Genomic DNA, 25,895 nt, shown 5'->3' with positions numbered 1-25,895 from the left:
TTTTTAGTTTTTAGTTTTTAGTTTTCAGTTTTTAGTTTTTAGTTTTTAGTTTTTAGTTTTTAGTTTTTAGTTTTTAGTTTTTAGTTTTTAGTTTTTAGTTTTTAGTTTTTAGTTTTTAGTTTTTAGTTTTTAGTTTTTAGTTTTTAGTTTTTAGTTTTTAGTTTTTAGTTTTTAGTTTTTAGTTTTTAGTTTTTAGTTTTTAGTTTTTAGTTTTTAGTTTTTAGTTTTTAGTTTTTAGTTTTTAGTTTTTAGTTTTTAGTTTTTAGTTTTTTGTTTTTAGTTTTTAGTTTTTAGTTTTTAGTTTTTAGTTTTTAGTTTTTAGTTTTTAGTTTTTAGTTTTTAGTTTTTAGTTTTTAGTTTTTAGTTTTTAGTTTTTAGTTTTTAGTTTTTAGTTTTTAGTTTTTAGTTTTTAGTTTTTAGTTTTTAGTTTTTAGTTTTTAGTTTTTAGTTTTTAGTTTTTAGTTTTTAGTTTTTAGTTTTTAGTTAGTTTACTCCACTCTACGGCCACGTGGTCATCTCTTACGCTCTTTCTCCACCTTTGGTTGGTGCACGGCGTCGCGCCAAAGGAAACGCATCCGACGACGCAAACCGCGGAGAAAGAGTCATAAGTGAAATTTGAAGAGTTGCCGCGATGAGTCGAGTCGGCCTCTAGTCTTAGGTTCAGTCTCGTTCCAGATTCCGTCCGCGTCAAACGTGTCTTCTCCTTTTGGTGTGGTGATCTCCCAAGAAGGTGGTCCGCTAGAGGTGTTTACCGAGGAGTTTGGGAACGGCAGTTTCCCACGATTTGTGATTTACAAAAGTGCCAATCATGAGCAATAACTGCTACTATCAGATCATCGTGGTGGCCACGGTTGGCATCGGATGCGGCCTGCTGAGCTGGTTCCCGGCCCCGACGGATGCCGTCCGCTACGTGCCCAAGTGGAAGAAACAGGTGGGAATGGGAAAGTTTTAGCAGCGGTTGTGTGCAATTTTCTGCAATGGTTTTTCACCTTTGGCAAGTGTCATGCCCTCTTTTGAAAACTAGAGCTAGATGCAGCGACGCCGCCTGCTGCGATGTCCAAAATGAGGAGAAACTTTGTGTGCAAAATTTATTTAAATTTGATTCACAAACGGATAAGCAACTGTGCACTGTCAAGTGACATCGAATATTTTGAAATCCAATGATCTGTGATGGAAAATTCAACATAATATTATATTAATATTCTTAATATTATTTATGATTCAAGTGAGGGTCTCAAAATAAGTGGTATACCAACAAGAACACAAAAGCCCCGTTTTTGGTCCATCATGGATTCGTTCCGCCCAACTTAAGGTATGGACACAAAACGAACGACTTAAATGCCTCTCAAACCGTGATATGGAACAGCAACAGCAGCAGTGGCACGAACCCGTTATGTAGTTGTCCATTATCCATTGGCAACTGAACTAAACTGGAGCAGCAATCAGACTTGGGATGGAAGCATATCTTATATTTGCTCTCAATATCGTCTAAACGCACTTTAAATGATCAACAACTTTCGCATGATATCGTGGCAAAACTTAAAATGTGAACTTCTGAAATATTAGTAAAACGATAGATGAGGGCTGACGGTGCAATTATTGGGCCTCATCTGAGACAAGAATCTCTTTCAACTCGGATGGAGAGCAAACAAATACAAAATGTACTGTTAGATCTCCTCTAACTGATGTCCATTTAGGTCTCTCCTTCGTTCGTTTATTGAACTCTGTCCGTACCGGTTCTTCTGCTTTCTTATTTGTAAACAGTACAAATTCGATAAAAGTTGGTAATTGTTTTAAACAATTATCACATTCATCACATTAATCTTCAACAAATATTTTTGCAACAACAATATTTGTATCAACACTTTCTTAACAACAACATCAAATTGCACGTTCCGTCGAACGCAGCAGTCCAGTCGCGCTTTCTTTCGTGATCGCGATCATCGTAGTGTGCGCTGAATAATTATAAATTTTATGTTACCACCCCTCCCGTACGCCCGCCGCGTACCCATTCTGGGAGTGCGATTTCACTATCACTATTTTTTTGTTTTTGCTTCACAAACTGTTTCATAACATTTGTTTGGCTGACATTATGAAGCGTTATTCAATTTTTTCGGACTGTTCGAGACCGAAATCGGTGGGGAAGTTTGTAATTGGGGATTTCCGATGTTATGAATTGTTTTTCAAGCCTGACTTTGAGCAATTAAGTTGATTCCTAGTGTTCTGTTATGAATTAAACACAGTTTCTTTATTTATTTTTAATTAATAATATTCAACAAATTATTCTCTAGATTGAACTATAAAAGAAAATTTTCAACAAAACACAGAACATTATTACAAGCCAATTTTATTTATTCTTAATATTAATATTTAAAACAGTTCTGACTCGACTATTCGAAGCCTCTATTATCCCAAGCTTCGATTTTCCGATGGAGATTTTAAATATGTATACAAATGCTAAATCAAATGCTATCATTATCAAATATTTCTATTTTTTAAACTATTGTTCTAGAAAGCAAATATTTAGAAGTTTATAAGTTAATTTGACTTTATTAAGCTTCAATGCCACCATGACTTATGTTTTGAACATAAGTGGATTGTATGTAGATTATCATCTAATCATGTTTTAGTCAATACTATTGAACAATATTTGTTAGATATTTTATTTTTTCATGTTACTTATAATTCACAAATTGAACAAATTTGTTTCATTCCAAGCACTTCAAAACGAGTAGCTGCAAAACTGCAAAAATAAATGGAAACATTTGCAACGAAGCATATTAAAATCATCCAAAATTTACGCTTTACAACCCAACCTCGCATTTAGACGATTTTTATGTTTGATGTTAAATAGTACATATGCTGTATTTTTTTACGTTTCACATTATGTAGTGACACAATTTGTTTAGACTTTTATAAGCTTATGATTGAATTTTAATTAAACAAAAAAAAATGTGAAAGTTTAAAAAGTGATTCGAAAAACATTAAAAATATAGAGGTTGGAATGTTGATAAATAGCCCTAATAGTATTGATTAGTTTTGTATGTTTTTAATAGTATTAGGCTAATACTATTAAAAAAACAAAAACTAAACAAGATAAATGAAAATAAAAACTTTGATCGCATAAAAAATCATGCAAACATAAATAAATTATAGTGTTTTGGAATTGGGATGATGTCCATTAAAATTATAATTTCATGAAAATTTCAACAAAAATACATGTTTTTCCTGCGTTTTGAAAATGCAATGTTTCTCTATTTATTCGTTGTTATTACATTCGAAATGTATGAAAAAATCCCGATCGTTTGATACCCACATTGTAAAAACGGAAATTTTGAGTATTTTTTTTCTAAAATGCGTAGTTTTGTGAAAATTTTGAGTTCTTTCAAAAATTGTTATCATTGTATTCGAAATGTATGAAAAAATCCCGATCGTTTGATTTCACATTGTAAAAAAACACATTTTGAGTATTTTTTCTAAAATACGTAGTTTTGTGAAAATTTTAAGTACTTTCAAGAAATGTTTTTATTACATTCTAAATTTATGAAAAAAATCCTGATCGTTTGATGCCTATATTGTAAAAACTGAAATCTTGAGTATTTTTTTTTTTCGAAAATACGAAGTTTTCAAAGATGTTGAGTGTTTAAAAAAATGATTAAACATTCGAAATGTATGAAAAAATTCCAATCATTTGATACCCATATTGCAATAACAATATATTTTTGGTTTCTCTAGAGAAAAAAAAATGCATTATCAAAAAACAGGTAAAATACGTATTTTTTGTAAAAAAAAAATCATGAAATTATAATTTTAATGGATAGTTGACATCATCCCGATTCCAAAACATTATACTTTTTTATGTTTACGTGATTTTTGATATGATTATAGCTAGGTCTAGTGATTTTTCGCGATTTCGTGGAAGCCGCGTAATCCGTGAAATTTGCTCCTGACCGTGAAATTTAGTGAATACCGTGAAATTCCACGAAATTTTAAATAGTTATTAGAAAAATTACTTTTCAGAGCAATAAAACACTGTTTTTTTTTTAATTCATACGTTTTACAAATTCCTAAATTAATGAAAAATGCAAGCCAAATTTAGATTTTTTTTTTTGAAAATATTGTTCATTGCAATATTGAAAATTTCTAACAAAATTCCTTGATTTCGCAAAATTCTAAAATAATGTAAAATAACGTTATTGAAAACTACAGTAAAAGACAAAGTAAAAAATAGCTGTTTTATATTTTGAAGAGAAGAGAATTATATTTGATTACAAATGAAGTTTTTTATTCAATTGGTTTAAAATACAATACAGGTTGAAATAAAATTTACTTTGCATTTTGTATGGTATCATATTTTTTTTGGAATTATCAATAAATGTAAATAAATGCTACAAATGAAATTTGCCTGATCTTTGTTTGAATGCAAAAAATATATTTATTTATTCATTTTACATTTATTTTGCTGATTCTACTTTTAGGTTTTGCTTCGATTTAGAGATATTTTAGCAAAATCAATTTCGAAAATCTCATTTTAATTAAAATAGCTGAATCATAATTTAGCTGACGCAAATTCTGCATAATTTAAAAAAAAACAACCAAAATTTTTTGGAAATTGAATAATATGTGTGAGGTGGTTTTATTTGTATCTTGAACTACTGCTTACTTTTTAAGACAATTTTCTGTACATAATTATGCTTAAACAAAGAATTTTTATGTTTATTTTGAGCAGATTTTAGAGTGCCGTGAAATTGCCGTGAAATCCGTGGTTTCAAAAACTAACATGCCGCGTAATTTCGATTTTTTTTGCCGTGAAAAATTATAGCCAATGTCTCCCATATAGCCAAAATCTCATAAGCTCTGTGCCTCGGATATGCACGCCTCGGTTTTGCATCCCCCATATGCGGTGCTAAACCGAGGCATGTCTGTACATTTAAACAAAATTGTTAAAACATTTCCTAAGACACTGATGCTGTGAATACCTAAATAAAGTAAATGAGAATCAGCCGAATAATTCAAAAAGTTATCACAAAATGCAAAGGGTAGGATAGTTGCATATGTGGATAGTGTTTTCTATGTTCTATGTTCGATATAAATTTTTCCCTTTCCTCCCACCAGGCCTGCGAAATCCCCTCCTCCCAGAACGAGTACTCCCACTACGTGTGCGACGACAACGGCGACGTCAAGTGCCTTCCGGGGTGGACCGGTGACCTGTGCGACGTCCCCATCTGCAAGAAGGGCTGCGACCCGCTGAACGGCTACTGCAAACGGCCCGGCGAGTGTCGCTGCAAGCTCGGCTTCTACGGGGACAACTGTAACCGGTGCATTCCGCTGCCGGGTTGCCAACACGGCGGCTGCCAGGTCTCGTTCGAGTGCGTGTGCCACAAGGGCTGGGACGGGATCTTCTGCTCGGAACGTGGGTAGAAATCTATTTTTAGTGAGAATTGGTGAATAAACATTGATTTTATTATAGCAATGTGCCGCGAGGATTGCCACCCGTCACGCGGATATTGCGAGAAACCCGGAGAGTGCCGGTGCCGTCTCGGATGGTCCGGTCCGACGTGCCGCGAGTGCCAGGTTCTGCCCGGATGTATGCACGGAACGTGCTCGAAGCCACTGGAGTGCAAGTGCCTACCTGGATGGACTGGAATTCTCTGTCAAACGCGTAAGTGTTTAGCGGAGACGCAAACCTTCGTCGAGTTTAAACATCGCTAGCGGACTGTGTTGACGGAAGCTTGTATTATTTTTCAGCGATTTGCGCGCCCAACTGCAACCGCGAGCACGGTTATTGTCGCCGGCCGGGAGAGTGCCGTTGCCGAATGGGATGGATGGGACAGGAGTGCTCCAAATGTCATCCGTATCCGGGTTGCGTCAACGGGGATTGTCGACGCCCGTGGGAATGCAACTGCAAGCCGGGCTGGGGAGGAATGTTGTGCGATGAGAAGTTGACCTATTGCGAGCAGAACCCGAACACGTGCCAAAATGGGGGCAAATGTACGTCGCTGATCAAGGATGATGGGTACTTTAGGTGCGAGTGTCCTTCCGGGTTCCGGGGCAAGAATTGTGAGGTTATGCCACCGTTGATGACGAGTTCGACGACTACTACGGTGGCCACAACCAGTGTGGCGGAAGTGACTACGCCGGAGGATGTCAGCCAGGAGCAGGAACAGATGACCAGCTTGAGGATTCAGATGGGAAACGTTACGACGCAGTTTCCGGGAGAGGATTATCTGAACGAGGAGTTCAGCGCGGAAGAAATTGACAATGAGACTTGAGCCGCTGTTTGATCGACACGCAGCATTTAAACAGTATTTATAAAGAATTCAATTAACTTATTTATTTATTTCAACAATAAATTATTCCACAATCCGACTTAACCTACTAATTTGGAAGACTTTCCAACAATTCCACAACCATGCGATTGCTCTCCAGAATATCAGTCTTTTCCGATCCTTTCTTCGTTTTGAACGATCTGGTCTTCGAGTGACCAAAATTGAAGTTTTTCGTGTTCTTCCCGACGCTTGACTCCACAACCGGTTCTACCTCCATTTCTCCCGAATCTGCCCGCTGTTTCGGCTGCTTCTTCTGAGCGTGAACTTGCTTATCGAACCGGAAGTCGTGCGGAAACTTGTGCTCCCGGATGCAGTGATCTCGACGTTCGGCCGGTTCTTTACTCTTGTGAGGACATTCTTCCAGGAAGCATGCAAACTAAAATAAAATTAATTATTCAAGTTGCAAAATTCAGAACTATTAAATAGTTACCATCGGCCTCTTTCCAGCCGCCACCTGAGCCGCAAAGTAGGAATCGTGGCTTTCAGACAAATGCAGATCCAGCAGGTGCGCATTCGGCAGCGTCTTCTTGCACTCCCCACAGGAGTACCGGTGCAGCGAGTTGTAGTGGCACTCGTAGTCCTGCACGGACGCGCAGCTGTACCGGCAATCCGGAACGTTGCAGACAATTTTTCTATCCAAAACAAAAAAAAAGATTCTCTCAAAAAGGCACAAAACCACCAAATCATCCCCCTTTTTACTCACATTTCATCCTTTTCCACCGGGTCACACTTGCTAACGTCGCTGACGACTCCCAACTTCACGAACTTCTTCAGGTAAAAGTTGCCCTCGGTGAAGAAATCGCCCCCTTTGTCCCGGAAGCCCGTTCCGAAGCGATCCAGCAGGGATAGGACCGTTTCCGGTGCGGTGAAGGTGGCGGCGGACATGGTCGTCTGAGTATTTTTACGCGCGCTTCAAATGATTAGCGATGGTGGTCCAAATAGGCCGGGTTTTGTTTTGTTTACGTTTTGTATCGACGTTCATATAGGAAAGTATCGACGAAAATGCTATGGGGTACCGTCACAAGCGTCACAGAAGTTGCGGGTACCGAACAAAAGATGGCAGTGGTGTCAATGAGAAATTAGAGGTCTGAGTCGATTAAAAATCAAATTGGAATGATATTTTAATGCGTTATTATTTTCCAATGAGATTTTAGTTGTTCAGAAAAATTACTCGAAGATGTGAATCAGAGCGAATCGATGGTTAGGGGAAAGTGGGGCAAGTGTAACAAGCTAAGGAAATGCTCGTTATAACCCATTAAAAACGTGAAAAATTTGTCGGATTTTTTTATAATCATCTTATTCCAGGTCTTGACTAAGACTTTGATAGAACAGGTTTTTAAAAAATCCAGTTTTTGACTGTAAAAAACTGATTTTAAAATTTTTAATTTTCCATGCGTTCTACTCAACTAGTGGGGCAAGACGAACAACCCGTTGGGGGCAAGAGGAACAATGCATGAAACAACATGCTAATTTGCTATCAATTGAACTGTTATCACTTAGATACATCAGATTACAATGTATTTGAAACGTTTCTTTCATTTTTAGATTAAAAAATAATATTTTACTAAATATTTTATCGTTTTTCCAAAAAAGAAATTATTACTGAGATGATAAATAGTAAATTTTCATGATATCACTAAATTTTGTTTGGAAATTTTTTGTTAACAATTATTTATCAGTTTTTAAGTACTTTTAAGTATTTTTTTCCCAATAAAATATGTTGTTGCAGCAATTCGTATTTTTTCCATACTAAAAATCTATATGGTACACTTGCCCCACCTGAACAAGATTTTTTTAAAGCTCTCAACAAAAATAACCAAAAGTTAAATCATACTTTGTAATAGGTGCAAGTCATTAGTAGGGACACTACTGATCTAGGAAAAATTGCATTTTGAAAAAAATTGCCATAAAACGAATCCAATGCCTTATTTTGTACTTTCCAAATATTATAAGAAAACAAAGGTTTTGAAAAAAACTTCATTAAATCTTATGCTCCGTGGCGTTTACGTCGTTTTGGCGGTTATGTGGTAGTAGAATCAGCTAATTGCATTGCTAGCAACAATTCCTCATACTGGAAATAATCAAAATTGTAAAAATTACGGCCGTACGAGCGATTGTTCCTCTTGCCCCATATGGTCGTCTTGCCCCACCTTCCCCTAGTTCCAATTTTCACAAAACTAGGGGAAATTCTCGTATCTTTGGCAGGTTAAGCTCTCGCTCCTAACTCCATCCAATTTGCTGATTTTCACTATTTAAACAACAAATTTTGCAAAACTTTTCATAGAAACATGCTTGCTGATTTCAGTTGAAAACGCTTTTAATTAGCTTTAATTGAATGTCAAAGGTCTGACCTGCCAACATTAGAGGCACGCTGGAATTAGATGCTGTTCCCCTATTATTATTTTGTCAAGTAACGTTTTTAGAAAATGCTTCAAAAACGTTCACAATGGCAATTTATGTTTACCAATTTGTGAATTTCCTACGATTAGAGTGCAATTTATTTTTGTTGTAAGTTAAAATTCTTATAGCCATTTTGCATCAAATGTCCCAAACAAAAATCTAATCGAATTATTCTAAAAATGTATCTGGAGAGTAGAATTTTTTTATTTTTTTTTTTTTTACTCTAAAATTTTTTTATTCATTTCCCTTTTCAATACATATTTGAGCATAAATACAGTATAAGTTAATTTTCGTTTGATATGTTCTCTATGATTTCGGAAATCGACATTTCTTTGTATTTTTTTTTTATTTAGACGAAACTAACAAGTCTCCATACAATTTTGGGGGCTGATCATACAAAATAGGTATGCAAATGTATAAAATTCTGTTAATTTAGAACGGATTTTCTGATTGATTTATTGTCTTCGACAAAATTGTAGATTATGGCTAGGACTTTTCGGAAAAAATAGGTACACGGAAAAAATGAGATTTTTTCAAATTTAACTATCAATTACTAAAAGTTAAATTTCCCAAACAGTTTTCCTTTTATATGTTTTAGGGGACTAAAAAGACATTCATAAAGCGTGACGGTTGCAAAAAAATTAAAAATATATTTTTAAAGCAATAATTATAATAATTTTTAAAACTTCAAATCTTGCTTTACTTTTGGAGGACCTTTAAAATAAAAGTGGCCAAATTTCTTAATTTAAACAAAATTATACAATTTTTGGAATACTTTTTTGAAAAGATCAGAAAAAAAGAAAAAGTTTTTTATTTTAACATTGGAAATCAGACCAAACGTTTCCGAGATATAATCAGTAGAAAATTACAGGTGACACTTGCAAAAAATCTTTTTCATCGATTAGATTTTTTTGTGAAGATTTCTGAAATACAAACTAATTGCCTTGTTTCCAAAGTTCCAGAGAGATAATTGTAGGAAATTTTCTAAGCCTTTCAATAAATAATTGTTTTTCAGAGACGTATTTTTAGAATGCAAAACAAAAACGAAAAAAAATGTATACTTTTTATTAAAAAAAAATAAAGGACGTTTCAATTTTGCTTTAAAAATGGTTTTTCATGTTTTATAGGAGCGGCCGTGGCTGACTGGTTACGGTGTTCGCTTTCTAAGCGAATGGTCCTGGGTTCGATTCCCATCTGCTCCCAACGAGAAAGTATAGGAAATATTAATCTTGAAACACTGAACATGAACGAAAAATCAAAGTCGCCCGAGTCGGGGTTCGAACCCCCGTCCTTTGGATTGGTAAGCAAAAATGCTAACCACAAGGCCATCACGGCTTGGTGAACGACGCCTGGAATTAGGAATACTGTTACTATCAAACTATATACGCGCTGGGTCCTTGTCCATTTGACAAGGGTTCGGAAGTTCTAAATAACGTTTGAACCCGATTGGTGCAAACGTTCTTCAGGGCGGGGCTTGTCGATAAAAGCTGAGGGACCTCGCGCTCGGCTAGCCAGCGTAGAAATGGGTCACCAAAGCTCGGCAGAGCTAACACCTTCCAAATGCCTATGCGAGTTATTTGTATGTATAGAATGAAGATCTAAAAAATACATGGAAACAACTCAATTTGTAAGAAGCGACCGCGTGGTTCCGTTTGGTTGGTTGCACACACACACACACACACACAAAAATGGTTTTTCATGTTTTATGTCCAGGTTTTCGATATTTTTCAAAAAACATACAAAAAATCGAAAATTTAGAAAACATGTATTTTCAAAACAATTTAATTATAAAAAGTTAAATTAAAAAAAATCGTTACTTTTTTACTTTTACCTATATTTTTCAAGAATTGATTACCATAACATTCAAATTTGTCGAAAATACCCAGATTGAAAATCATGAAATTTACAAATCGCCTACGTCGTGCTATCTTGTTGCACTCGCCATTTCGACTTAAATAAACAAAAACGAAAGCACGCAATTTAAACAATAACAAACACGTTTTGTTTGGTTTACCATTCTGTGCATTGTCCCGAAGTTTGGTTGAAGTTGGTTGCTGGAGTCCCGAGTTATAATTACAAATGTTTACGGTAGTCTAACTTATACGTGCGTCAAACGCGTTCTGACCTGAAACTCCTTTGGCCAGTTGTCGAACTTAAAACATTTTTTGGGAGTGACAAGATATCACGACAAGGTTGAAACTTCTTTAATATGAAAAGCGACAATAATGCCAGGAGTTTTTTTTTCGGATTACTTTGAATATCTCAGGATTGAAATCGAATTTTGGGGATCTGTGAAGGTCAAAAGGTGAGGTATTGTGAGCTGCACAAAATGGCGTTCTTAACCCAATTTGACCCAACATGCACGTGCGACAAATTTGCACGACGGCGACGAAATGCAAATATACCTTAAAAAAGGGATTAAATTTCCATTGATTTATATTTGTCTTTTTCGAAATAAATACAGACGATGCAAATAGTTTCTAAAATTTATATCTCTTGACTGTTGCTGAAGTCAAGAAAGAGAAGAGCCAAATAAAGTTTCCGAAAAATTCAAAATAAATTTGAACGGGTCCAATCACGCCTAACGCCTGCTTTCATTAAATTTCTGAAATTTTTGGAAAAAAAAATCCTCCCGTTTTTTCGAGCCAGTATAGAATAGCGAAGCGTAATCAACATTGATTGATATTTGCACACGGCCTAAGATATTGTAAACCGTTGTTGATTTGCCTACATTTATTTCGTTCGAACATAAATTGCATTACACTTTGCTGAAGACAGCAAATCGATCACAAAACGTAAAATGAACAAAACATTCAAATTGAGTTTGTTGCCTGACTTGGATCATTTTACAACAAAAATTGTAAATAGTCATCTGACACTCACGTTGGACGAACGGTTTCCGACTTGATGCAATGCTTTATTTTTTAATGTTCTGGTTGACTCACATATATTCAATACATTTTAAATATCTTTTTATTCTCACTTTTTGTTCTTTGCACCAAAACCCCCCTCTCAGAATGCATGAATCATTTTCCCTCCCGGGAAGGAGCAAAACTTTTCTTTGTGACTCAAATCCCCGTGTCGCATCGTTTCACTAAATTAGCGATCCAACAAGTGGTCATATGCGCGCGGGTAATAAACTGCAAGAAGGAAGCAAAACGATCAGAATCAAAACAGAGCAAAAGCATGAACACAGCATGTGCGCCACCATAAAACGCAATATCTCGAGAAAAAAAACGAAGGAAGAGATTCTCTCACCCGCAGTCAGTGATGAACTTAAGAGTCGAGAGGCGGAAAAGATAGACAAAACACGATGCTGATCTCCGTTGAGCGATGAATCATAGCCACAACGCGATCGTTTCGCGTATTTTACACTTTTAAAACCTGTGCGGAAGATCATTAAGGCTTCTTTTGGAGCACTCCGAGAATGAAACTATAATTTATGGTTACAACCTATGACTAGCGTTAAGGGTGAGATGCTCTAAGATCACCTTAAAATTAAATGTTGAAGATACGTTAAATCTATTCCAAACTCGCCATCACTTACCCTACTAGATTGGATACTTAATTACCGTTGGCTGATTGCTATTTCGGAGGGAAAAACTGAAAAGTTAAGCTTTGGAGGGAATCATCGCGCCCGGCTAGCTGAAAAAAGGTAGATCGCGAGGTGTGTCATGACCATTAGTAGGAAGTGGCGCGCTTAGTCAGCCCGAGTTTGGATTGGGAATACGGAATAATGTGAATTTGGCAAACGCCATAAATCAGGTAGGGTTCGAATTGTACCATAAACATTTTTTCGTGACTTTTTAATTGACTTGATCTTAGATTATACAGATTTATTTTAATGTTGATCATTTTTCTCTTGATCAAGCGAGCAAAACTAGTTTTTTTTGCACGTTGTCCTTATATCGATTTTAAACTATTTGGAATTAAATACATTGCACAGTGGTCCAGATCGCAAAATTAAGTGGAAAATAGATTTTCCGAAAAATGATAAAGTTTTGGAGCATCGGATTCTTCAAAAGAGTTGTTGCAAATGGAAAAGGGCAACTTTGGGTTTGGTTAAAAATAAGGGTGGTTCACGATTAGGGTGATTTAAAAAATCTAACTTTTCAGGAATATTTTTGGGAATTTTTTCGTCTTCTAGAAAGTTGTTGAGTTGTTGCTTATTCAAGCAACTTTGTCGAAGACACCAACATTTTATCTCGCAATCTACGCCTTCTACGACCAAATTTAGAGAAAGCATCTCAGCAAACTTTCAAAAATCAGTTTTTTGAACGTAGCAATTCAGGATAAAGTTTTAGAGAAAAGTAATGTTCTGAGCTCTAAAAAACCACCTTTTTTATTTTTCAAAAAGGCAATTTGGACTTACGGGTCAAAAGTTTAAGGTAAAAAATGTGCAAATTTAAAATCTCAAATCCAGGTTGCATTCGAAGAAGAGGTCTAGCAAGCACTATAAATGCTGAAAAATTGCAGAGGTATTTTTCTTTCAACTCGAGATAACTTAATTTGGCAATGTCTAATTTTCAAGGGAAAAGTGTTTGGGACCACTTTAGCAATATTCGAAAATTATCCCTATATGTTTTTCTATGTAATTGTGCCCGCTGAATCATAATCTGCCCTCATAATCGAGCCAAAGTGTCAACAAATCATGTTTTGGGTTTCTAGGTAAAATTATTATAGAAACCTGTTATCTGATATTAATAATTAATCTGTTCTTTAATTTTCAAATCAGTTTAATGTGTAAACAATAATTACAAAAATATTAGTAGGCAGCCATAATTTTGTTTAAAAAAACGACAACAGGTTTATTTTCCAAAAAAAATACAATAAATACAATTGTCTTTAAACTAGCCCAAACATGAGCTAAATTATAATTCGGGCTGGTGATTTCTAAATAATTTATTGACACATTGTTTTTCAGTGTATTTAAACATTGATTTTTGATTCGTTCTAAAAAGGTATTTATTTTGAAACTAACTTTTGAAGATATTTTTTCACGGAATGCAGATAATTGATATGATTGATTGAAAATTTCCAGCGAAATGAGCTTTGGTTGCCACTTGCCACTGATAATATAAAACGAAGTTAAAAGCATGTTAAAAGTAATTTTAAATAGAATGTTGACGAACGTTATTTAAATTTGCAAAGAAAGAAAAATTTATTAAAATAGCGATGTCATTTTTTTATTCAACTTACAAACCAAGTTTCAATATTATACATGTTGTGAGAATATTTGTCAAACACTTCGAAATGTTTTCTAATTTTCTGAAAATTTCAATATAACAAATAAATTTTCAATGGAAAAAGAAGTATAATCATCTGAAATGCATTTTTCTGGTTGACAATAACAACCCCTTCCTCTAAGGCTTCGTTTCTTTGATGTTTTAGCAAATTTTATAACGTCATGATTCGAATTCCCGGACGCTTCAAAACCCGGACATTCCATCTTGTCTATTATTTGGATATAAGTTCGCATTTTGAATGTCAAAACTGTGTTATTTGATGAATTCCAACATCAAGTTTCATTTAAAATTTGTTTGAACGATGTAGTTAATGCCAAAACAATTTAATAAAATAAAATAATTATAAGTTTACCAAAAATGCGAAACATTTCACTTGAAATATTTCATAGGCGTTCGAAGCACCGGGAAAGCAAAGCAGAAATTTATGGTTTCGATTTCCTTGAACTCTAGCAAATTTTGATATAAACTATCGATTGTTTTGATGTTAACAGCTTATTTGAGACCTAAAGAATGCCATTCACAAAAAAATCAGTCCAAATTCGTGTGATTCATAAGTAAAATGGAGTGTCTGGAATTCGAAGCAAAAGTGTCCGGATTTCGAATCAGCTTTTATCAGTGTCCGAGATTCGAAGCACAACAAGTCATTTTAATTTTCAAATTCTGATGAATAATTGTTAAAAAAGACATATTTTGCATGCATTTTCTTGAAACTGACTGTTTATACTACATCCTGATGATATTTTTACATTTCCAACTTATTAAATGATTTTAACAAAAATGATATCACATACGTGGAACTCCGTACAAATTCTCTCTCAAAAAGTGGGCCCGGAAAGATTTGTCTAGTGGTATAATAAGGATTTTGTCCACGACATTGTCATGGCATCCTTTGACCAAAGAAATTTCACTATACCAGATAGACAGAAACCAAACGTAAACAATCAAGCTCTGCTTACGGATGCGAAAAATTGTATTATTTAATCGCAGCTGAGAGGTATTTTCAACTAAAACATTTCAGCAAGTAATATTACTGAAATCTTACTGTAGAAGCTTCCTTTAAGTCACATAGGAAAAGTTGCTGACCCCGTCAAGCTGCTTGAAGAAACACGACTGTCTGTAGTACATGTCCAATGACCAATCACCAAAAACATTAGCAGCAACTCCACAAATTTTGTTAGATTTATACTTGCGTGAAACCAATATGGAAAACTTATAAGTAGGTTTAATAAACTTAAATGATTTGAACGGCATTATATCTAAAGAAATTTAAGGATTATTCCATATCCAACCATTTTTTATTTATTTTGTCAATCGTTTTGATTGACTGTCTCAGTTTCATCCATGGATTACTTTGATTGTGTTTTGACAGGTTTATACTAGAGTTTCACCGGCAGCAATATACGAGGGGTATAGATTTTGAAATCTTAATGTTTTACACAGTTTTGAAACCCCTCGATCCCATCTGGCAGAAAATCTTGTCTAATTGTTGCAGCTCTCCACCGCTAGAGGCAGGACCGTACGATTCTCTCTTTTTGAAATTAAGTTCCACCTATGTGATGATATGCTACTAAGTGTCCGGATTTCAAATCATGACCTATGATTGCAAAACAACTGGAAAGGTGTAAAATGCTTTTTAAAACATTTTTTTCTTTCAAATGTAAAATCGTGCCCCTTCCTCTAACGCTTCGTTTCTTTGATGTTTTAGCAAATTTAATATCTGAAATCTCAGTTGAAACATGCTGGCTAAATCGTGAAGGGAGTTATATTTCGTATCTTAAACGTCTTCCTACTTTATCGTTTGCTTTCCTGAACTCAATTATTCTCAAATATAAAATAAAAGTAAAAGTTAAATTTTGCATTGATTTTAAGCAAATTGAAGAAAACCGTAAAATTGCCGTAAATATTTTTTTTAAATGACATGTAATTCATTTTTTTTTTAAAGATTTGTCTAAATTTCTATTAGTTCGTTTACAAGGTTGCATGTGCATTAAACCGATTCTTAGGGAATGTAACTTTTTTCAATTTTCAATGCGATTTTTTATATGAAAGATTTTATTATTATTATGATTAATTCATTGCAATGGGGTTTTCAAATGCGTTTTCTTACGTAAAACGCCAAAAATGTTGACCAAATAAAGTCTGCAAGCTACTGAATGGGAGAGGAGTTTTTTCATAAAACTGCTTCTTTCGTTGTCCCGTTTGTTTTGGTGTGCCTTTTGAATGTCAAGTTTTACGATGTTTACCCGTACCGCGACTTTTTTATTTCTGGGGAAGCACAGGTACAATATTGTTTATTCTACATGCCATTTCTATTTAGTAAAATCAAATACCTTTCCAAATATGTAGAAACATTAGGAAGTTTCTTAATTTATTTTGCCAGAAAAACCAAAACGCTGAAAAAAAACTTGGGATTTTTTTTAAAGGAGCCGAAGAATCGGTCATTAAACATTTATGATAAATTTTTTTAAGGTTCTGTTGGAAAAAAAATAATTTTACATTTAACTTTGATTAAAAATCATTTTCATCGTACTCATCAACCGCACTTGGATTTAAGCCAGACACACAAAAATAATATTTACAATTCTAAACCACTTGTTTGGAGATCTTTTTAGTTTCAAGTTTTCAATCCTCGGTTTCGTTTTGATCCTTATCCTCCGCACGAGAAAGGCCCATAACAACCAAAAAGTGCGTGCCTAGAATAAGTAAAGTTAGTTTGTCTAAGTTTCTTGAAGAACCGCTCTCCAAACAATACGAGGTTCTCGAGACTTCGTCGAAAGACCGGTTGGAATTTAAATTGCGAACCCTCCAGCCAACTAAGATCAAGATCTGCCTATTCTGAGATTTTGACCTTCGACTGGGCTATCTAGGAAGCGACTCAACGGGGAAGAACTTTCAATTTCTTCCCCACACAGCTCACACTCCAAGTTACTCGGAGATTACTCTAAACCTGAGGCTGTGGCAACGGGGGGCAGAACAAAGCAAATCAAGCCCCCAGCTTAACGGTTAGGCACCTTCCATAAATAGCGCGCTGCTGGCGCGAATTGGCCGTTGGATTTCCTGAAGTCGTGACTTGCCGAGACAAGTCTTGTCACCTCCTCTCTCTCTCTCGCGTCTACCACCAGTGCAGATCACTTCTGCTGATCGTTAGAAAAGTGGCTCGCCAATGCTTTGTCTGTGTGGTGTTGACCGTTGGAAGACCTTCGACCGGGGCAGGAGGCTCGGATTGGCAGGAGGCAGGTCGATCGGTGCTCGAGGGCTTGGCGCGAGCGCGTTGGCAGGTACATCGACGGTTGGAGCAGCAACAAAAAAATCGACATCAGGACGTCAAGTTGAGCACTTGAGAGAATTGTTGGTGTGGAGTGGTGGACTTGTTTATTGCTATTTAATTAGATTTTTTGGTGATTGGTCTGTACTCAACAAAAAGTATGTTGGTCGAAAAGTACTGTAGAAAAAATCGTAAAAGAAAATCGAAAATATTGAAGGTTATTGAAAGCAATTGTAAAACTTCTAATTTACAAACTTCTAATCGGGATGATGTCAGCTATCCATTGCAATTATGATTACATGAAAATTTTCACAAAAAACGCATTTTTCCTGTATTTTAAAAATGACCAGAATTTTGATTTACATTTCAAGAGTTATAACACACATTTTTAAAAATACTAAAATAATCACAAAAAATTTCTTAAAATATACAAAAAAAATCAGATTAGTTTACAAAATGGGTTTCACATGATCGGGATTTTTTCATGCATTTCTATAGTAATTATTATTATGTAAAGCAATATTTTTTTTTAATAAAACTACGTTTATTTGAAAAATACTGCAAATTTGAGGTTTTTACAATATGGAAATAAAAAAACTAAAATTCAAAGTTTTTTTTTATAATATGGGTTGATGATCGAAATTATTTTCATAAATTTCAAAAGTAATAACACAATTTTTTTAAATCACTCGAAATTTTCACATAACTACGTATTTAAAAAAAAACTAAAAATTTTGGTTTAAAAAAAACGATTATTTAACAATCATATACTAAAACGATTTTTTTTTTCATGCATTTCAAAAGCAATAAAACAATTTTTTGGAAACACCCGAAACTTAAAAAAACACTAGAAATTAAAGTAAAAATAAAAAAATATAAAAATTGAAATTACAAGCCTAGGTTGCTTTCCAATCATTAGTTATAAAAATATCAAGGTATTGACGGAATTTTTTTTTTCGCAAAAAAAACTTTTCGTGGGACTGTACATTGGTATTTCATGAAAATTTTAAATGTTTTCAAAGAAGTTCAAACATGCTGAATAGTGCGTCCATCCCGGGAATTCCCGGGACGAAAATCCCGGGATTTTTCCAAAACCGGGAATTCCCGAATCCCGGGATTTTTTTATAATTTGTCCCGGGAATTCCCGAAATTGAAAAAAATCAAATTTTGGTCTGGAAAATTAAATTTGGGTTTGGAAATAGACAATCAGTAGAATACTTAGTAATCGATACGAATTTAAAATTTGTATTCGGCATATATCAGCATTAATTTGGATTTTTAGGGAAAATTGTTAAAATTTTAGTTTACAGATTCGCAAAATGCCTTGCGCTTTAAATATTTTCAATTAAATTTTATATAGTTTTAAAAGACTGGGAATTTAATTTACGTATATTTATGATTTTAAATATGAAAAAAATATTTTTCATCAATCGCCGGGATCTGGTCCAAATCAGGACAAATGTAAGCCATTTTTTTGCAAAATGTTGTGCATTACTTCGGTTAAAACAGGAACATAACCAAACACTTAGTTCACCGATTTCCAAAATTTATCGTTCTTAAATCTCATGTACCTATTCAGACTGTTTTCTCCAGTTGGCGATAGTGACTTGTAGATAATTTGTAAAATATGTTTTATATAAAAAATTAAATTCAAAAAGTAACATAAGTTTAATATGACTTCTATTATTTTATTTGTTGTCGTTTGATTTTTTTTTTGACATTTTTGAAGATTTTCTTTTAAGTTTTTCTAGTAATGTGATATAAAAAAAATATAAATGGAATATATTTATGAAAGACTTATGTATTTAGTTTGAATTACACTGGATAAAAAAAATTAGTTCACTTATTATCACCAAGCTAATCACCTGAGCTAATTCTATGATTTTAAGCTTGAAAAACATAAAAAATATAATGAAAACATAGATTTTATGACTGTTTCAAAAATTTCCCGGGATCCGGGAAATTCCCGGGATTCACAAAATATTTTTCCCGTTTCCCGGGAAATTCAACACCCGGGAAAATTGGACGCCCTAATGCTGAAAATGATTATAAACGCGGGAAAATTCAAGTTTAATCAACTGAAAACCAGTTAAAAAATTTTCATTAAAATTTTGAAGTTATTCGAATTTTTTTTTTTTTGCCCCCTGATTATTCAGGCCAACTTTGAAGAGGGGGGTGACATAAACTTTGAAAAATATTTGCAACGTCCTAATTTAGTAAAAAAAATGTATTTAAAAAAAATATTGTTACTATCGAAAGGTTTAAAAAAAATCTTAATTTTCTTAAATATTTAGTATTTTTTCGAAAATACGTAGTTTTGTGAAAATTTTCAGTATTGAGTCTTGGAATCGAGTTTACATTGCAGATTTTTTTCACACAGCAATAAAGCATATATTTTTCCGAAGACCAAAAAATGTTTGAAATTAATTTTAAATTCAATTTTAAACATTTTGGATCACAACTGCAAGTCTATTGTTTGACAGCTCATTCTATGGGGTCACAAATGGCCACAGTTGACTTATCGAAGCAAGGTTTATTATTTTTCTTTATTTATAATTTGCTTAACAAATTTAAAAAGTGATCAGAAATTGTTCTCTGGTCTTTAATGGCTGTATGCTAAAATTAACATAGGGCTATAGGATCCAATTCAACAAATTTCTTCGTTGGTTTCCAATGTCATGAACGCATTTCATAAAATTGCGGCAGATTTTTTATAGCACCTTTAGATTTGGCAACATTATTCGGGCAACATTTGGTTCCAATTGAGCAGAAATATGAATAAATAAATAAAGTTGGAAAAGGGATATTCAAATGGATGCTGAAAAGTACTTAACATTATTTTGGCGTTTGGGTTATTTTTGGCGATGAAAAGAAGGCCGTTTCGTTATTCGAGAATGAATAGAAGAGTAAGCAGTTTCACAACGGAAATGCAAAAAATAGATTTTATAGGATTTACATGGACAAATTAGTTAAAATAATCCAAAACTTTCAGTTTCAAATTGCAAATACTTAGAGTAAATCAATCAAAAAATATTTTCCACAACTCATCCATGCGGGCACACTTTATTTAGTACCCCTCGCGGACGGCATGCACTCCCATCAACTGTCACACGCTCCAAGGCCTCCCTCGACGGAGTTCAACGCACATCACCCATCCAAACAGAACCAATCTAGCCAGCCGGATTTTCCCTGTCCTACGATGAAAATCTCAAGTGCATTTCCCTCATCAACGTTTAATTTCAAACCGCCATCATGACCGAGGGGATTGTTTTTCTCTCTTTTTCAGAGGCACCTCCAGCTGCGGGAAAGGCGAGTTCTGAATCATTCACGAGAGCGAGGGAAAATCGTGGAAAAATCTACGACGACCCCTCGCGAAGGCGAGCGAAGGACCCCTCGCCGTGCGAGGGGTGATATATTGGATTATTTGTTGATTGTTTCTTTTTTGCTCTCACGCGCTTGTTTTTAGTGAGGGTTTAATAAACTGGTAATGAAAGAGCTTATGATGATAGTTTGGTTTTCCCCTGCTGGAGTTCCACTTGGGAAAATAGGGTAAGTTACTCTATTTTTATCCTTTAAATCGAACTTATTTAGTCAAACTTAGAAGGTCAAATTTATAAGATTTCACCCTATTTAGGTGAAAAACTGGTGGCAGCTCTGCAAGAGGGGTCGCGTAACATAACGGTGCATAGGGGTCACACGCAGCCAGCAGCCAAAATCGGATTCGGGTCAATTGACGACATGCGGCCAAAGCTGGTGGCGGTACAAAAGCCGAGGGGTGAGTTTTGGTGTAACGGTCCGGGATTGTGGCGGGTTTTCCCCTCCTCAGTCATTAAGGTATTCCCACTGTCGTTATGCCTTTTGTAATCACTCCTAATTGGGTTGATGACTTTGGAAAAGGGGAAGATATGAATTTTTAAAGAGCTGTTTTTTTTGAAATATGCCTAAAATAAACGAATTTGTGATACACCTACCGCAAATTTGTAAAAGTTGAAATAAAATTCAAAAATAAATTGTAAAAACTAACAATCTTGAGTCAAATTATTTATTTTTTCTAACTGGTAAAAACTGTCAACTCACCTCTCAATAAAGATATATTTTAGCATTCTTGGTATCACCATCTCTTCAGAATAAACAAACAGTCCGTCCGAGTGGTTCCATCATCTTCCCTCGTAGAAGAATGGAAAGAACCTCAACTTGTCGTCGTCGATTCTGTGCGGTACGTGGCTACATCCTGTTTGTGGTTTTCAAGAAATTGTTCTTCTGTCTGTCCACACACCTCTGTCATTGATCCCTTAATCAAGACGAAACACTGTGACGAGGGGTCTCTCAATTGTGAAAGTACTCTCCAAAAATCGTGCTCAGTCTTGAAAACCAGTCTATGGCACACTCTCAAACCTGACAGAGACCTCTTCACACAATTGCCGCTCAACGAGAATGGCTGATTACGAAGGCGCAGCGTGTCTCAAGTGAATTTAATTAACAATTTAAATTACACACATTATTTGCGTACACACACACACATACCCACCGACTGTCAAGTGCTCCCCCAACTGCTTTACAATGCACAACATGATGTGAACATTATTGGCTGCGGGAAAATATTCTCCCAACTTCTTAAGAATATTCTAAGAGTGTAATGAAACCGATAAATTTTAAGTGTAACTTAACGATTCGTGAGAATCGGTGCGCCCCTCGGTTTGACAACTTTGTCGCTCGCGCGCAACTGTCAAACCGCCATAATGGCTACGTTTGCTATAATTGCGCGTTCGACTCCAAGTTCAAAGGCATGCAAAACGTCATCGCAGCAAACCGGCAATTATTGTCATTTTGGCTACTTGGCAGCTACCGTTTTGCATCCCGGCCACACCGTATGGCATGCTTCGTCGACTACTAATCCTCACCAGTTGGCGAACGCGCCGCCTCCTTGGATGGTTTTATCCTTGGTGCCAATTAGGGGCCAAACTGTTGAATAGAAGGGTTTGGGCCTGGAGGCTCCCGAAACTTTAGGGCCCATCACACACTTGTGCCCATTTTTGGGGAATAACAATTTGGGCTTCCTGTGCGGAATTTTTTGGCAACTTGAACACAATGGCAAAAGGGAGAAAAAAGGCCATAATTAGGGGGCTTCTTTCGGGAGCATCTGACTTGTGCCACTTGGCCAGAAGCAACGCGTCCATTTTTGGTGCGGTTTTTGCATTGTTTCGATTTTTTGAATAACTCAGAAGTTTCGTTTGCTAAACAATCATTTATGCTAATACCGTCTTCTCCATTATGATCTGATTAGTTCCAAGTTACATTGCTCTAATTCTCCCACAATCCCACTTCAGACTATTTTCCCCCGAAAAACACTCCCCTCGCATTGTTGCAGCAATTACCGCACCAAATACCCGCAGAGTTTTGACAGCCCGCAGAAATAATTTATAAGCCACTCGAATTTCCCACTTTCCCTCAGCCCTTAACGCGAGAAAACCGTTACAATCATCCCCTCAAAACACCAGAAATAAAAAGTATTAGCGCATTACCCTCGGTTGATTGCCGGGGTCGCACGATCTTCCACGTGTGCCGGTCACGTGTGAACGCTTTTCTTCCCGGGCGTGAAGTACCCCTCGTTTCGCGATGCTGGTCGAGCTGTCAAATCAGCTGATCCAGTTGTGCAATGAAGACACCGCATATCGCACCTAGCGAACCGGAAGTGTTGGAGTTTCCATTTTTTTCAACCGTGAGTCAACGCGTAGTGATAACAAAGCGTCGCTGTCAGTTTTGGTAGCGGCGCGCGATCGAAGCAACCATGTAAACAGTCATCCGCAACTGTCAGTGTTGTTGTTGTTATCGCGCGTCAAACTTGCATCAAGCGCGGGTGAAATGAATAGTGTTTTTCCAAGCAATTTCAGTTCGGTGCAGCTCGTAGTTACTGTTACTCGGTAGACAACAATGGCCACTGTGTGTGGTGGAGGCAGGTTGACAAAGCTTCCAAAGGTCTTCGGTTCCGCTTTGGAGGCAGATTGTCTCGCTGCCTCTGCCTTAATTGAACCAGCTGATTCAACCCGGACAGCTCATCTGCCTTGCGTGCGTTGACGCGTTGTGGGGATTTCTACCTTTGTCGAGGTCGATTATTGGCCGCGTGCCAGCGCGGCGCGAAGATGACAAAGAAATGTAGATGACCACCGCGAGTCGGCTTGGAGAATGTGAAGGTCGTAGCGAGAAAAAGTGCAGCGAGTGAAATTCTGTCAACTCTGTCATTTCTGTCACCTCAGTCAAACAAGCTCTGCCACACGATTGTTCCTGTTCTGAACAATCGTGTCAGAACGTTATCTACTAGCATAAGTTGCAATTTCTTGGGTTCTTTCGCCAAGGACTGCGATTCTTTCCGCCCATAAATCGCAACATTGCACTCCCAGCAAGGCCAGGAAACACGTGTTCGCCAGAAATTGCTTTCGGTGCTATTTCTCATTCTACACACTTCCTCTCCTACTTCACAGCTTATTCTTCGCCGCCCACCATATGAGTGGCTTGTTACTTTTTTGAGCTGATGACGGTTGACCTCGAACCTAGGCCATCAGGGCGCAAAGCCCGGAGCTGGAGGAATGCGTGGGAACCAACGGCATGTGCAACGTTTTTCGTTTTTCCACCAAATCTTCGAAAATGCATCCACAAAGACCCCGAGACTGATTCATAGGTTTTTTTCGTCCCTCGCCACCTCCGCACCTCTGTTGAGCAGAATTAGCTCAGCGTTACCGAACCCCGAACGGGTGCCCTGCACGTTCCCATTTCGGGGTTTATGGATTTGCCAGAGCCTTTGTAATCAGGACAGGGACCGGTGTTCAGGTTTGAATTTTCCCACAACCGTTAAACACCCGTCCAGCTACTCGATACGCGCGCTCGCTCGGAGGACTTTCAATTTGCCAGTCTCCGGGCGTACCTTTTGTGCCACAATCTTGGCACAGTTGGCACCGTACAATTGGATATCTTGTTTCCCCTTTGTGCAGAAGGGATTGGAAACGAATGCTTTGAATTGTTGATCGATTTGTCAGCGGGACAGGATATGCAAACTATTTAGGACTAAATTGTAGAATAGAACAGTATGCCATGATTTTGAAATATTTCTAGAATCTAGAAATCAATTCCTAAATTCTTCTTCTTTGAGTCTTGTTCCTCGAGTCTAGTTCCTAGGGTCCTGTTCCAAGAGTCCTGTTCCTAAAGTCCTGTTCCTAGAGTCCTGTTCCTAGAGTCCTGTTTCTAGAGTCTAGTTCCTAGAGTCTAATTCCTAGAGTCTAATTTCTAGAGTCCAGTTCTTAGAGTCTTGTTCCTAGATCCTATAATCTAGTTCCAGTTACTAAAGATCTTCGCCTGTAATCCAAATCCTAGAACCTAGCTCTAGCTCGTTATTACAAAATTGACAAAAGTTGACAGAATTGACAGTAGTTGACAGTAACGGCAGCATTTACACACACAACACCATCCGCTTGATCCGGCAAAGATTAAGCCGTGTACGGCTTAGCCCTCGTTCAGAACTGCCATGCTTCATTGAAAATAAAAGTCGTCTTTTTACGGCCTGAAATAAACTACCCAAACAGGTTAGTTTAGATTATTTGGCCGTAAAAAGCTCCGCTTTATGTGTATCAAATACAGATGTATGAAGAGAGAACCCGGGCAAAAACACAACACGTCGAGACGTGAGGGAGTTGCGCGATGCCGGCTGGCCGCGAGACGAGAGAACCATAACATTTGTATGCGGATAACGATCACCATGAATTTCCAGGGAATCGAAACGTTGGACCCACGATAGAACGAACCGGAGAGGAGGAGCAAGGAAAAAAAACACAACTCGCAAGATTTTAATAAAACAAGAACCGACCCGAAAATACGCCAACAATAACACAACAACCGAGAAAATCAAAACAACGCGGACGAACACGCGGAATCACGGCGACGCCTACTTTGACGTTTAGTCGCTTTGGTAGTTCGAACTCACGCTGCGCTGTCACTTTGATTCGGTTGCCAGCTTTCCAAAACTTCCCCCACCCAAGATTCCCAGTGCCTTCGTAGAGAATTTTGACATGGCCGGCGAGAACGTGCCCGCTTGAACAGAGACCAGAACAGAACGCGAATCTTGCGCGCTTATCGGCATCACGTTCCGCCGAGCAGGCTTGACCTGGTCGGCGGCCATCGGGGATCTTTCAGAGAATCGCACCGCAAAAAAAAGTGGACCGAAATATCGCAACCGAAATTATTACAAACTTTTAAATGGAACAAGCAGACTGCTTGGATGCAGACCGTGACCGAAATTGGCTGGACAGGAAGGGTTGCCAGCTTAGGAATGAAACCTATGAAAAATCATAAAGTTTAGGTTGGCAACCCTGTCGCGACTCGTCTCGGTTCTTGGAAATGATCCCCGAAAAAAACAGCCAAGCTAGCATAACTGATATGTTTCAGTCGTCCACGGAACATAAAAAATACACCCAGCATAGCGAATTAACCATTGAGTCCGAATCATGTTGCTTGGGTCGTTTTTTTGTTTTGTTTTAGGAACTTTGTGCTTCCTTGAATTGCGAAACGATTCGCTGGAAAGAATTTTGGGTAGGAGTAGCAAAAACTACGCTCGTCAGTTTTGATGATCGAAATTTGTACAGCCTAAATTCCTGGAGCTAGAACAAA

General features: G+C 36.7%; 3 protein-coding genes across 3 annotated transcripts in view; 2 read left to right on the top strand and 1 right to left on the bottom strand.

The window, feature by feature from the left end:
* The window catches only part of LOC120418575 (protein TIS11-like), a 185,901-nt gene that overhangs the window by 33,795 nt on the left and 126,211 nt on the right, over positions 1-25,895 (top strand). The gene's annotated exons all lie outside the window — the stretch shown is intronic.
* LOC120418594 (delta-like protein 1) lies at positions 558-6,345 on the top strand. The gene is made up of 4 exons (XM_039581040.2): positions 558-931; positions 5,116-5,413; positions 5,471-5,662; positions 5,749-6,345. The coding sequence occupies exons 1-4, from the start codon at positions 809-811 to the stop codon at positions 6,270-6,272; spliced, it is 1,137 nt and encodes a 378-aa protein (XP_039436974.1). The 5' UTR covers positions 558-808; the 3' UTR covers positions 6,273-6,345.
* Positions 6,309-7,247, bottom strand: LOC120418595 (protein lethal(2)k10201). Its single transcript, XM_039581041.2, has 3 exons — positions 7,033-7,247; positions 6,760-6,961; positions 6,309-6,705 (listed from the first exon to the last, which is right to left on the bottom strand). Exons 1-3 carry the CDS (start codon positions 7,212-7,214, stop codon positions 6,379-6,381), a joined length of 711 nt encoding a protein of 236 aa, XP_039436975.1. The 5' UTR covers positions 7,215-7,247; the 3' UTR covers positions 6,309-6,378.

The sequence above is a fragment of the Culex pipiens genome, chromosome 2 (assembly GCF_016801865.2).
Source record: "Culex pipiens pallens isolate TS chromosome 2, TS_CPP_V2, whole genome shotgun sequence".
Taxonomy (NCBI): Eukaryota; Metazoa; Arthropoda; class Insecta; order Diptera; family Culicidae; genus Culex; species Culex pipiens.
This window is presented reverse-complemented; position numbering and strand designations above follow the sequence as displayed.